Genomic DNA, 14,322 nt, shown 5'->3' on the forward strand with positions numbered 1-14,322 from the left:
AAAGTTTTGTTCAGAAAAGACATTAAAGGATATTGGCCAAAAACCGGTATACATAGTTAGGCCACAGATCAGCCACGATCTCACTGATGGTGGAACAAGTTTGAAGGGTTGAATGGCCTACTCCTGTTCCTATGTCTTCAGGATTACGGATGGTTTGACCATGGTTCCATGGCTAATTAGTTCAGTGCATCCTCTGCAGACTCTGCCCCATTCAAGGCAGGTGGTGCTTCAAAGGCTAAGTAAGGTTTTTTTGGAAGATCGTGCACTCCCTCCAACGCCCTTGACACTTCCCAACACAGTCTCCCATGAGGAAGCCTTCAAAGAAACTTCCTACCCATCTCCTGGCTCCCTTTCTGACCAACCAGGTCATACCCACTATCAGTGTCCATCTATCATGACCATTCCGCTACCTTCCCCCACCACCACACTCCCCTCCGTCTCTTATTCTGAAGCTCCCCTTCCCACACATCCAGTCCTGAGGAAGGGTAATACCTCAAAAGTTGACTTATCGTTTCCTCCAGATGCTGCCTCGCTTACTGTGTTCTCCCCGCCTCTTGTTTGTCTACCTTTCTATTTGATCCATCTCCGACCTCTCAAGGATACTTGAAGGAAGTGTTTCTGTTGTTCTCCTGGGAGTTTCCTATTGCGACCGAACTCAGTGTACAGCATGTAGCAATGTGACAGTAAATTCACATTGAACTTGAAACGTGACAATTGACACTAAGTAAATTAACAAGTCGGAGTCACCGGTTATCAGCTTTCAGGAAGTTGGCGAAATAAACGCCCTATAAAAGTAGAATGAACTCACAACGTTAACTCAGTTACATACGGCGATGGCTAGCACCGAGACTCCCAGGTAAGAATACGATAACGCTACTTATTAAAAATTGACTTACGGCGCAAAGTGCAAAATCCATGCAAATTTACACCACCACCACCGATCGCATGTTTGTGACAAATTCAGAAAATGGTACATCCAGACACTGTGCCGTTTAATATTCTATTGAATTTACTAGGACGGGTGACTTAGTGTAAAGAAGTCAAGTTGCAGAATATTGCCTCTTTTATACTGGAATCTCGATTCAGTGATTCCGTCCAGAAAAATGTTTCCAAATGGCTCTGCCAACTCATTAGCCCCTCTTTCTTTTCTTAAAAAAAACCGCGACTAGGAGCTTCTTTCCCTGATTCTGAGGCTCTTGCAGCATTGAAGAGGTGCTCCGTGTCCAACCGTTGGGTGGGAAGGTCACTGAATCCCGTCCCTGTGATGGGTGCAGCCCCCAAAGCTGGGGAGAAGCGGAGCGCATTGATTCCTAAAGCTAACTGTTGTGGTACGAACTCGCAACTTCAAAGGCTCAACCTGTGGAGTTGAGAGGGTGGCGGTGGGAGAACAGATTTTCAGTGACAGAAATGGAATCAACAATTTGCCGATACGACACCGAAACAATTTCCCTAGCAACGCGAAACTATCGAAGAGAGCCACAGCGCTGCCGCGTCCGACCTACTGCGCAGGCGCGGCAGTGACAGCACCAAACCCTGCCCACTCACGCAGCGTGCGTGTGATGTAAGGGATGAGGGCGGGGAGAGAGCTTTACCCCGCCCCTCTCACCCGCCGGCACCCACCGATTGGTCCTTGTGGGAGGAGTCGGTGCGTGCGCACGAGCGAGCAGCGGTGGTGATGACAGTTGGCAGGTGATGGGGGAGGGGAGGGGCTGGGAGGCCTATAACTCGGTCCTCGATTGGGAATCTATGGTGACGGTTTATAGTGATGAATAAAGGACGAAAATTAGTGATGATGATAAGAATAAAGAAGTGGTGATACTGTGGGTTCATTTCACAACTCCCTCTCCGGTGTCGAATTGTGGTCTGGTTTTACCTGGTTTATTTTAAGCAGATTGGTGGTCGGCCGGCGCACTTGCTGCTACTACTGGTGGCGGCGCCTCCTGCTGCAGGACGGGGAGGAAGCAATGAGTGGCTCCAGGAAATACATCTCCATCAGCGTGCCTGATAAACCTGACTCCATGTCCCCGCATATCAAGTCGTCGGATGAGCTGCGGGTGATCGGCTTGAACCTGAGCGACTTTTCCAGGACCGTGCAGTTCTTCATCTGCGTGGCCGGAGTCTTCATCTTCTATCTCATCTATGGATACCTGCAGGCCGGTGTCTCATTTGAATGTTCCTGTTTTATTTCTAAAAATACATCCACATATAATTAATGTGCCATTTTTTAAAAATTATTTAATTACACCCATCGTTGTAAATGCAAAACGACACCAGGTGCTTCCAGAATTTGTTACACCCCTCAAATTAAACTCTTGGTTTTACAGGAACTCATCTTCTCTGTGGAAGGCTTTAAACCTTTCGGCTGGTACCTCACTCTGGTACAGTTTGCTTTCTACTCCTGCTTCGGCCTGATCGAGCAGCAGCTCACGCAAGACAAGAGGAGAAGGTAATTTTATGGTTGGTGACTATGTTTTGGAGATATGTGGTAATCCCTTTTGTAATTTTATTGAACAGTTGTCACCAAGCAAAGTATGAATCAGAGTTGCTGAGATCTTGAAGGGGAAAAACTTGCTACTCCAAATTTGTTTACATGACACCTCCAAATGTTCTCAGTTAACCATCTCTTCAAATCTGTTGGTGGTGCGAACAGATGAAATGTCCTTTTGCTGTGTTCATTTGTGACAGCAGTCTCGGTGATGCTTTGTGATCAGAGACAAGTCCCGAAACGTCAGCTTTTGTGCTCCTGAGATGCTACTTGGCCTGCTGTGTTCATCCAGCTTCACACTTTATTACAGTGATGCTTTGAATGTCTTGCGGCTGATCAGAATTGCACATTTGATGTTAGTTTGCTAGGCAATTATTTTACCCGGTGAATGCAAATCCATTGCACTAAGCAAGGGTGTAAGACGATTACTCCATAATTTAATCGATAGAGGTCACACTCCTTGATAGTATGCCGTATTAATTCTGTTTCTGCAAATGCATAAGATGTTTGTGCTGAGGCCAGGAGGTTGAAGCTGGCAGAATGAGGGCCCTGGCTTGTTCTGAACTTGTTTAGCACTCTTACAGTAGTGCAAGCCTGCCAATCAAAAAGTAGGGCTTGTTCCAAAGAATTTTTCATGCTTTCCCTTTCTTAACCCAAGAATGTCTGCTGTTAGAAATTGCTCAGGAGGATTATTTCATGGAGATTGAAAGGGTAAGTTGAACAGGCCAATAGGGAGTGGTGATTGAGGCATAGTATTTACCTTTTAGAACTGGCAGAATTACTTCTGAGTACCTTGCTGAAGCACTGAAATAGTTTGATAATGTCATTGATTCATAGAGTTGTATCTGTGATTCAGAGATGGGATCTACAGGTGTTTGGAGAGCCCAGACTTCATTTAGGATAGTCAGCATGGCTTTGTGTTTGGGAAATCATGTTTCACAAATTTGTGGATTTTTTTGAAGGGGTGACCGAGAAAGTAGATGAGGACAGTGAGGTCGGGGTTAGTTACATGAACTTTGACAAGATATTGCATGCTAGGTTGTTAAGTACAGTTGAATCACATGGGATCCAGGGAGAGCTAGCCAACTGGACCCAAAATTGGCTTGATGGTAGACAGTGGGTGGTGGCAGATGGCTGTTCTTCAGACTGGAGGCCTGTGTTGGCACAGGGATCAATAATGGTTCCACTGTTATCCATCACTTAGATAAACGATTTTGTATGAGAATTTAGGAGGTATGGTAGTAAATTTACAGATGAGGCCAAAATTGGTAGCGTAGTGGACAGTGAAGAAGTTTAGCTGGGAATGCAGCGAGACCTTGATTAACTGGGCCAGTGGGCCAAGCAATGGCAGATTGGGAGGTGATGGCCTAGTGACATTATCGCTAGACTGTTAACCCAGAAACCCAGGTAATGTTCTGGGGACAAATCCCAACATGTAGATGATGGAATTTGAATTCAACTTAAAAAAAATGACTGGAATTAAGTTGAATGATGACCATAAATCCATTGTCGATTGTTTGGAAAAACCCATCATGTTCATCCTTACCTGGTCTGGTCTACATGTGGTTCCAGACACACAGCAATGTGGTTGACTCTAAACTGTCCTCTGCATAATTGGAATAGACAATAAATGCTGGTCTAACCAATGAAGCCTACATCCCCTGAATGAATTTTAAACAGTTTAATTTAGTTAAATGCAAGGAGTTGCATTTTTGGTAAAGCAGACCAGGATAGGACTTACTCAGTCAATGGGAAGGCTCTGGGGAGTGTTATAAAACAAAGATCTAGGGGTACAGGTTTGTAGCTCCTTGAAAATGGAGTCACAGGTAGACAGGCTGGTGAAGAAGGCTTTTGGCATGCTAGCTTTCATTGGTCAGAGCACTGAGGACAGAAGATGCGTCATCTGATTGCAGCTGTACAAGACATTGATGAGGTCACATTTGGAATACTGTGTGCAGTTCTGATCACCCTACTTTAGAAAGGATATTATTAAACAGAAAGAGTTCAGAAAAAGATTTACTAGGATGTTACCTACACTGGAACGTTTGAGTTATAAGGAAAGGTTGGATAGGCTGGGACCTTTTTTGCTAGAGTGTAGGAGTCTGAAGGGTGCCCTTAAAGAAGTCTATAACATTATGAGACATGAATAAGGTGGATAGCAGGTAATTTTTCCCCATGGTAGTGGAGTCTAAAACTAGAAGGCAGACATTTAAGGTGAGAGGGGAAAGATACAAAAGGATACAGAGCATGGTGAGTGTCTGGGGCAGGTTGCCAGAGGTGGTAGTCAAAGCAAGTACAATTTCATCATTTAAGAAACATTTAGACAGGTACGTGGATGGGTGTGGAGGGAGATGGACCAAACACAGGCAAATGAGACTAGTTTAAATTGTGAAAACTGGGCCAATGGACCTATTTTTATGCTGGGGACCTCTATGACTCTATATGGCACAGAAGTAGGTATTTAGTCCAAATGTACATGCTGCTTCTATCCTACACTCCAATCAGCCTCTCTTTCCTGCTCCATCCCTACTGCTTACAGTTTTTTTCTTTGAGGCTTCTATTGAATCTACTTCCATTGCCTATCAAGCAAGCTACCTTCCCATTGACTAAGTCCTATCCTGGCCTGCTTTACAAAATGCAACACCTTGCATTTGCCTAAATTAAACTGTTTTAAAATTCATTCGAGGGATGTAGGCTTCATTGGTTAGACCAGCATTTATTGTCTATTCCAATTACCCAGAGGACAGTTAAGAATCAACCACGTTGCTGCATTTCAAATTCTAGCAGTCTGCAGTTGTGAACTGAAACGTTTTGTAGGTAGAACAAATACAGGCAAAATTAACCTCACTAAAATTAACTATTCTAAAGAATGTGCAGGAGCAGAGTGGCCTTGACATCGTGCACAAATCATTGCAGGTGGCAGGACCGGTTTAGAAAGTTTGTGATTTATGGTGTTACATAAGTATCAAATTAGAATACAAAAGCAATGTTCTGGTGAACTTTTCAAACACCCTTTGAGCCTCAACTGGAGCATTGTATCCTGCATTTAGTCCAGTTCTGGGGACCATTTATAGATAATGTAGAAAAGGTAATATAAAAACTTGGTAGTTCATGCTTCAGGTATCTGGAAAGGTTTGAGAAGCTGGAGTGTTCTCCTTAGTGACAAAAGTTGAGAAATTTTGATTAAATGTTCAAAATCATATGAAACCTGGAGAAAAGTTGAGAGAAATTGCCCATTGGCAGAACAGTTGAAACCAAGATTATATCAACTTAAAATGAATAGCAGAAGAACACCGGCAACGCAGAAGAAAATCTTTGCATGGTGAGTGGTTAGTATGGACTGTGCTGCTTGGGGCAGATTCAATTGTGATTTTTGGAAGGGAATTTGAAGAGCAGAAGTTGCAGGGCTTTGGGGAGAAGGCAAAGGCTGTATGTTGCCAGCATAGACATGATGGACCGAATGACCAATTCTGTGCTGTAACCACTATATGACTCAAAACATACGAAGGCCAAGTTTGAAAGTAAACCACAGTTGTTGTGGATTGTAAGATTTGCATGGCTCCTGAAAGTTTGGAAAGAGTTTAGTGACCTAAGCAATAACCTTCAGGAGCATCAAAAGAGTTGATACATAGTATATAAAAACAAGCCATTTATGTGTTGAAATGCATCCCAAATATGTTCAAGTATGTTTCCATTCAGAAAAGTTGTTGATGAATTAAATTGTCCCTGTTTTATTTTACATTCTTTCAATTGAAAATGTAATACATAACTCTACCCCTCTTTCCAAAAGAGAACTTGACTCCAATTTTCAATTTCCTGCTTGCATTTTATAGAAGTTAGAATACTTGAATGAACTCTGTCTTTCTGTTGACTTACAGCAATAGGAATTAGTGGTTCTGCTTTTCAAGAATTGACAAGAACCAAAGTTATCTATTGTTCATTACTATTTTGAAAAGTACGGTTTTTTAACTTTGTGAATGGCAGGACTGCTTAAAGTGTGATGGAAGAAGAATGAAAAGATAATGGCAAGGAATGCTGCAGAATTAGATTTAACAGCATCCTTGATGGATCCGATTTGTGACCATTCCAAATTTCCCATGACTTCGAAAATATTACAAGGCAGCTAATGTGATGTTGCAGTCACAATATGCTGAAATTTTATGGCATTTTTTTAAGCTGCCCTGTTTTGTACTAGAAATTATTGTAATTGGGGATGCAAAAGCCTTGTTGCTGTGCTGGGTTGGTCCAATTCACATGAGTGAGGAAGTGAGTTAATCTTTACCCTCTCCAGAATATTATTATTTGTAGCAATGCGTATCGAATTGAGATATATAATGAGGCTGCCCAATGACTAGTTTTTGGAAGTTTGCATAATTACCAATATGCAAATAAACTTAACATCAATTCAAGCAGAATAAACACGCAAAACTAGCTCAATTTGTGGAATTTTGTTCATTTATTTTTGAATTGCTATGAATGCTAAGATTGCTAGTACTTGAAAAGCGTTTTTGTTCATTTGGATAGTTATTTGGCCTTATGATTTTGTTCTTTTTATTAAAAATGAAGAAACCGGAGATCTGAAAACGAAACAGTGCCAGAAAAGCTGCATCAATCTGGTAGCATCTGTGGAGAGAGGAACCAAATTAATGTTTCAAGTTAATTATGATACAATCTAGTGGAAGAAAGAAACAATACAGGCTCAGTGGTATAACTTTGAGGGGAATTAGGAGCAGAGGACCGTCTGGGTTCACATGCATAATTCTCTGAAGGTGGTTACATAAGTTGAAGTAGTTGCTAAGAAGGCTTATAGAATACTTGTGTTATAAATAGAGGCATTGAGTATAAAAAGAATGAACTGATGCTACACCTCCACAAATCATTGGTCAGACCATATTTGGGGTATTGTGTTCAGTTCTGGGCACCTTATTTAGGGAACAATGTTAAAGCCCTGGGCAGAGTGAAAAGGAGATTTTATTAGAATGATACCAAGAATGAGGAATTTTAAGTACAAGGAAAGATCAGGGAAATTGGACTTCTTCTCTTTGGAAGAGCAAAATTTAACAGTTCACCTTATTGAGGTGATCAAAGTTATGAACAATTTTGACAGTAAAGAAAATATGTCAGCTAGGAGTGAGATGAGGAGAAATTTCTTTACACAGTTGTTAAGATTCGGAATTAACTGCCTGGGAGAGTGGTGGAGGTGGATTTCATGTGAGATTTCAAAAGTCAGGTGGATATATGTCTGAAAGTGATAAATTTCGAGGGTTGTGGATATAGGGCGAGAGAATGGGACTAGCTAGGTAGCTCATTCAGGAACTGAGAAAGACCGAATGGATTGAGCAGTCTCCTCCTGTACTGTAAGATTCCATGACGACTGCAGTTCAGAATTCTGATAATTGTTGGTTTTGATTGTAATCAATCTAAACTTTCACTGAAGCCATTTCAAATACATTGTACATCTAAAGCATTGTTAAAATGATTTTTTTGCTGATTTAACAAAAACCACCACCATTTATTGCTTTGCAGTTGATTTCCTGTGGCTACATGTTTTTGGCATGACAATAAAAATAATTAGTGCTGGAGTCTCAGTTATTAATCTATATAAATGACTTGGATGAACGGATTACAACCACAAGGTGGTTGCAAGCAGTAAGGGCTTAGGTTTGAGGGTAATATATTAGTATGGATAAGGCATTGGTTTTTGGGCGTCCCATAAAATGCTCTAGCCTTGACTGAGTGAAAGCAGTCACAAATCTATAATTTTGTAGCTTTCACTCTTCGTAGCTTAACTTCCTGATTTTTATCTTTTAAAAACTGAGAAAGTACGTACAATAACAAACCTATCTTCCTGTTGAAGTTTTATAAATATTGATAGTCTGAGATTAGCCCTAGTTGTAAAAGGTAATTAGGGACTTTTAAAAATGTAACATGATAAACTAGTCTGCTTCCCCTTCTGAAGGTATTGCTGGGAAGTTGTTACACACTTACTTGTTGTATGGTCATTTGACCAAAAAACCTTAAATGTGTGTAAGCCTTGATTATCAGTGTCAGCAAGCTATTTGACCAGAAGGAATCTGGTCAAACAACAAACTCCAATTCTATCTTTTCTAGCATGCAGACTGCTAGTACTGAGTAAATGGTGGATGATCCAAAGCACTAATGTCAATGGTAACACCTAGCCAAGACCCTGAACATTTTCTAAGATGCGCAGAAACCAATGTGTTTATCCCTGCTAATATGTTACCATCAACTCTGCAAGTCCTTGCTTTGTGCAACAATCTTCATCCAAGTCCAATTAATTATTGAATCTTCAGCACTGATCATTGTGTCGCCCCACCAGCACTAGCCCAACTGCAATTGTTTGGAACTTAGGTACGTGATATAGTAGGGGTACTGGGTACAGTTTATATCTCCATTTAGAAAGAAGGATATATTTCCCTTCAAGGGTGTATATTTAAAGGTTCACGAGTTTTCTTGATGGGTGAATTGTCCTCTGAGGAGGGATTGAGTAGAATGTGCCACTGCTTTCTTGTTAGAAAAGTGAGGGGAGATCTCATTGAGACTCGTGTGGTTCTGTGAAGGATTTAGAAATCAACTCTCAAGAGGTTGTTTCCTCTTTCTGGAGAGTCTTGAACTGGCAGATTCATCCATGGATTAGGTATTTTTTGCCATTTTCTGAGAATGGTGAAGAGATGTTTCTTTGCTTGGGTTTTGAATCTTTGGAATATTGTACCACTGAGACCTCTGGATATTTGATCCTTGACCATATTCAAGGTTGCAATCATCAGATGTTTGAATTCTAAGGAAATCAAGGGGACCAGATGGTAGAGCATTGAGGTTGAAGATCAATTGTGATCTTAATAAAAAGTGAAGGCGGCTTCATCAACTCCATGGCCTACTACTCCTGTCCTTCTTAGCTTGTGCTGTGCTCTGGGGATTAAATCTAGGATCTTACCAGTGTGGCATTCAAACTGATGAGCCAAATGTCATCTTTTTTGTGTGGCGTCAGCAATGTAGGGCAAATTGTGCTCATTCATTTGCATATCCTGAATGAGAATCTTTGCATGAGCCAGCAAAATCATACAGTCTTTTAGAACATAATTTTGTTTTTTCAAAAAGCATTAAGTTTCATTCCTTGATTATATTTTGGTAGCTTCGTGCAATTTTATTAGTACACCGAGAAATTGTTTAATGGAGTCTCTTGTTTGTTTGTAGTTTTCTTTTCTGTTTCAGATCTTAAATATCCACAGATCTTTGTTTCATTTTACTTTGTCTTACTTTTCAGAATCCCCTGGAAAACGTATATGCTTATAGCATTTCTTACAGTGGCCACTATGGGCTTGTCAAACACCTCCCTTGGTTATCTGAATTATCCAACTCAAGTAATCTTTAAATGCTGCAAGTTGATTCCTGTTATGATAGGAGGAGTCTTCATACAAGGTACGTACTAGAGTTGTCAAACTCTACAATGTGTTGCAGTTTCTAAAATGCAACGTTACCTGACAAAAGCTTTACAAAACAAAACTTTACATGAGATATGAATTTCATGCCCTTCCAGGTGAATGTACCTTTTTTATGATGACCAGTATACATGTCTTAGCTTCTGTTCTATATGTATTAGAAATCTAGATTTTAGAAAACATGATTTATGCACATATTTTCATTATGCAGCAATAGATATGGTGATAGTTAAGAGGTTGCCTCTTGAATGTTTAGCTATTGCATTAAATATTTAATGGGGATTCATATATCAATGTTTAAATGTAAATGACCATCAACATTATATGAAATACACTGAAAAGCTTTTTGACTCAAATTGTTCTTGTAAACATGAGTACTTAAAATTGCACTTCAATAAAGCAGGTCGTTTCCTGCACAGAGGGGCATTAAACTGAGCAATTACATGCTGACCTTTGAAGGCACCAATCGTTAGTGTAAATGTGTGTCTGTTTAATCCAGATAGTTATTTTACGCTAGCATTTTCATAGAACAGAAGTGGATAACCATGTTCCCTGAAGTTTCCAGTGTCACATTTAAAGTTGAGAAACATTTTTAAAAAAATTGAAATTCCAGTCATTTTTATTCTCCAAGTCTGTTAGCTACACAGCTGACATGTGTTAAGTGATCCTGATTATAGACTTTATTTTCAAGCCAGCTTGCCAAGTAAGGAAACAAACACTTTGACTTAGGTAATGAAATGTGAGGCTGGATGAACACAGCAGGCCCAGCAGCATCTCCGGAGCACAAAAGCTGATGTTTTGGGCCTAGACCCTTCATCAGAGAGGGGGATGGGGTGAGGGTTCTGGAATAAATAGAGAGAGAGGGGGAGGCGGACCGAAGATGGAGAGAAAAGAAGATAGGTGGAGAGGAGAGTATAGGGGAGGGGATAGGAAGAACAGGTTAGGGAGGCAGAGACAGGCAGGACTGGTTTTGGGATGCAGTGGGTGGAGGGGAAGAGCTGGGCTGGTTGTGTGGTGCAGTGGGGGGTGAGGACGAACTGGGCTGGTTTTGGGATGCGGTGGGGGAAGGGGAGATTTTGAAGCTGGTGAAGTCCACATTGATACCATTGGGCTGCAGGGTTCCCAAGCGGAATATGACTTGCTGTTCCTGCAACCTTCAGGTGGTATCATTGTGGCACTGCAGGAGGCCCATGAAGGACATCCCATCTAAAGAATGGCGGAGGGGGGGGGAGTGGAAATTGTTTGAGACTGGGAGGTGCAGTTGTTTATTGCGAACCGAGCGGAGGTGTTCTGCAAAGCGGTCCCCAAGCCTCCGCTTGGTTTCCCAAATGTAGAGGAAGCCGCACCGGGTACAGTGGATGCAGTATACCACATAGGCAGATGTGCAGGTGAACCTCTGCTGAATGTGGAAAGTCATCTTGGGGCCTGGGATAGGGGTGAGGGAGGAGGTGTGGGGGCAAGTGTAGCATTTCCTGCGGTTGCAGGGGAAGGTGCCGGGTGTGGTGGGGTTGGAGGGCAGTGTGGAGAGAACAAGGGAGTCACGGAGAGAGTGGTCTCTCCAGAAAGCAGACAAGGGTGGGGATGGAAAAATGTCTTGGGTGGTGGGGTCGGATTGTAGATGGCGGAAGTGTCGGAGGATGATGCGTTGTATCCGGAGGTTGGTGGGATGGTGTGTGAGAACGAGGGGGATCCTCTTTGGGCGGTTGTGGCGGGGGCGGGGTGTGAGGGATGTGTTACAGGAAATGCGGGAGACACGGTCAAGGGCCTAACCTGTTCTTCCTCTCACCCATCCCTTCCTCCCACCCCAAGCCGCACCTCCATCTCCTACCTACTAACCTCATCCCACCTCCTTGACCTGTCCGTCTTCCCTGGACTGACCCATCCCCTCCCTACCTCCCCACCTATACTCTCCTCTCCACCTATCTTCGGTCCACCTCCCCCTCTCTCCCTATTTATTCCAGAACCCTCACCCCATCCCCCTCTCTGAAGGGTCTAGGCCCGAAACGTCAGCTTTTGTGCTCCTGAGATGCTGCTGGGCCTGCTGTGTTCATCCAGCCTCACATTTCATTATCTTGGATTCTCCAGCATCTGCAGTTCCCATTATCATAAATACTTTGACTTGCAAGTTCAATTGGTTCAACTCTGGACACTGTTACGTTTTTTCAGTTAATGTCAGGGATTGATGTAAAAGTTAATTAGATATGGAAAATTTCAAGCCAGCAATTGCCATTGGTCAATCTAATCTGTTGTTGTACTCTCCAAGCAGTTTCATTTCGCAAAATTTGTTTAATTTTTACAAAGCTGCTTGACCCTACAACTTCCTGTAGTAAGCAAATCCAAAAGCTGCCTACCCTCCAGGGAAGGAGTGCTTTGTTGCATTCTGAAACTTTGTGAACTACTAGACTAATAGAGATATTAAGCACAGGGAAAGGCCCATTGCTTCCATGACAGTCAAAAACGTCTACTTATCTAATCAAATCCCATTTTCCAGCACTTGATCCATAGCTTTGTATATCTTGGCATCACAAGTATGTATCTAAATATTACTTAAGCGTTCGGACTGTTTCTGCCTCCACCCATACAAGCAATAACAGATTCCCACCATCTCACATCTCCTCGTCTAAACTTTGTGTCTTGGCTTTTAAATCTCTTCCCCAAGTCATTAATCCTTCCATCAGGGAAAAATTTTCTTCCTGTCTTCCCTATCTATTTCCTCTCTACACATCTTACTATCTCCTCTACTGTCAGGAAAACAACCTCAGCCTGTACAACTTCTCTTTAGCGATGCCACCTCATTTTCTTCTCCTGTATTTAATCACATGTTTTTGACTGCTTGATTTCCCGTAAGCTTCCATAATTAAACAAATCTCAAATTTATAAAGCACCTATTTATTAGATAAAATGTTCACCAGAGACACAAGAAGAATGGATACTGTGCCTGACCATAGAGCAGCGCTTTTACAGTGGCTTAAAGTTTGGTTTGAACAGTGTTTTAATGTAAGATTTGGAGACGGAGAAAAGGAAGCAGATGGTTAAGGCTCAAAATTTAACGGCAGAAATTGGGTGTGGTTATGAGCACAGAACTAGTTTTTAAAAAAAACAGGATATAACTGTCTAAAATGTAAACTGCTGGCCAAATCAGGATCCTGTATAGTTGTCATTACAGGGTTTATTGTTAAATAGAAATTGCTGCAGAATAGAATATAGGCAGTAGAGGTGTAGATGAATTAAGTTTATGGAAGGTGGGAGGTTAGCGAGGCTGGTCAGAAGAACATTGAAGCAATTCAGTTTAGACCCAACAAATGTATGACTAAGCATTTCAGTGGTGAATTACTAAATTATTAAGTGGGAATAGAAGCAGAGTTTTTTTGTGATTGGAAGTTTATAGAGTTGACATTCTGCTAATGTTCACATTTTCAAAGTTGCTTGCTCGATTTTTAAATAAGAACAATAAGTGAACTTTGTATTGTTGGTACAGAGTATTATATAAATAATTTACAGTCAATAAAGTGTGAGGAAGTACAGTCACTGTGTAGAATGTACAATAGAGTCCTGCAAACAACGAGATGCATTATCTTTCTTGAAGCTGTTGGTTTTTCAAACTTAAATGTTGACCCAAAAAAAGTTTATTCGTTCTTTTGGGGGTCATTTTGTACTGATGCATATTCTGTTTTGGCTTGATGTCAATTTTACTCCAAGCTGTTAAGATTCTGATAGGAAAAGTAGATAGTGATTTGTGAGTGAAAATTGTTGCATTTTCATTGTCATTTAATTGAGTGTTTGCAGAATGATTTTGTTTTGGGAATAAAGCCTGAATTTTTTTTTTGGAAATATTTAGTCTGTTTTAGCTTGCCAACTCCCATCCTCATTCCCAGAACTTGGTGGTTAGGAAGCCTTTCAAAAATAAAATTGTCTACATACATTCATACTCATCATTTTATTAATCTTCTGTCTCCTAACAGGGAAACGTTATAATATTGTAGATGTGTCAGCTGCACTTTGTATGAGTCTTGGTCTGATTTGGTTCACTTTGGCTGATAGCAAAGTGACACCTAATTTCAATCTGACAGGTGAGGCATGTAATTTCAGTTGATTCAGAACTTCTGCCAAGTACTTGTGCATTGGTCGTTTTTATGCTGTTTATATTTTTTTCTTTTGAGGTAAATGTGTAATTGGGTTTAGTTATCTAACAGTTCAGATGTTGTTTATTTTACTAGAGCCTAATTTGTTACATTTGCAAGTAAACTGGCATTTGCTTAACTTAATAATAAATACCTTGAATTCCTTTTTACTGTCAAATACTTATGATATCCACTGATTAGTGACATTTTTTTGTAGCATCCATTTTTAAAATATAGAATCAGCATTATAGAGTTA

The 14,322-nt window shown here is 41.1% G+C and overlaps 1 protein-coding gene across 3 annotated transcripts in view; it reads left to right on the top strand.

Moving 5' to 3' along the window:
• The first annotated feature begins 637 nt into the window (after positions 1–637).
• slc35b3 (solute carrier family 35 member B3) overlaps positions 638–14,322 on the top strand; it is a 48,704-nt gene continuing 35,019 nt past the window's right edge. The window contains exons 1-5 of one of the 3 annotated variants that reach the window (XM_048529501.2): positions 638–856; positions 1,892–2,153; positions 2,325–2,446; positions 9,771–9,925; positions 13,908–14,015. In XM_048529501.2, coding sequence (XP_048385458.1) covers positions 834–856; positions 1,892–2,153; positions 2,325–2,446; positions 9,771–9,925; positions 13,908–14,015 — 670 coding nt within the window. In that variant the 5' untranslated portion in view covers positions 638–833. Of the gene's footprint in view, positions 857–1,662; positions 1,690–1,888; positions 2,154–2,324; positions 2,447–9,770; positions 9,926–13,907; positions 14,016–14,322 lie in introns of those variants that run through there. The other 2 variants (XM_048529500.2, XM_048529502.2) reach the window with 2 other exon arrangements.

Source organism: Stegostoma tigrinum, chromosome 5 (genome assembly GCF_030684315.1).
Source record: "Stegostoma tigrinum isolate sSteTig4 chromosome 5, sSteTig4.hap1, whole genome shotgun sequence".
Taxonomy (NCBI): Eukaryota; Metazoa; Chordata; class Chondrichthyes; order Orectolobiformes; family Stegostomatidae; genus Stegostoma; species Stegostoma tigrinum.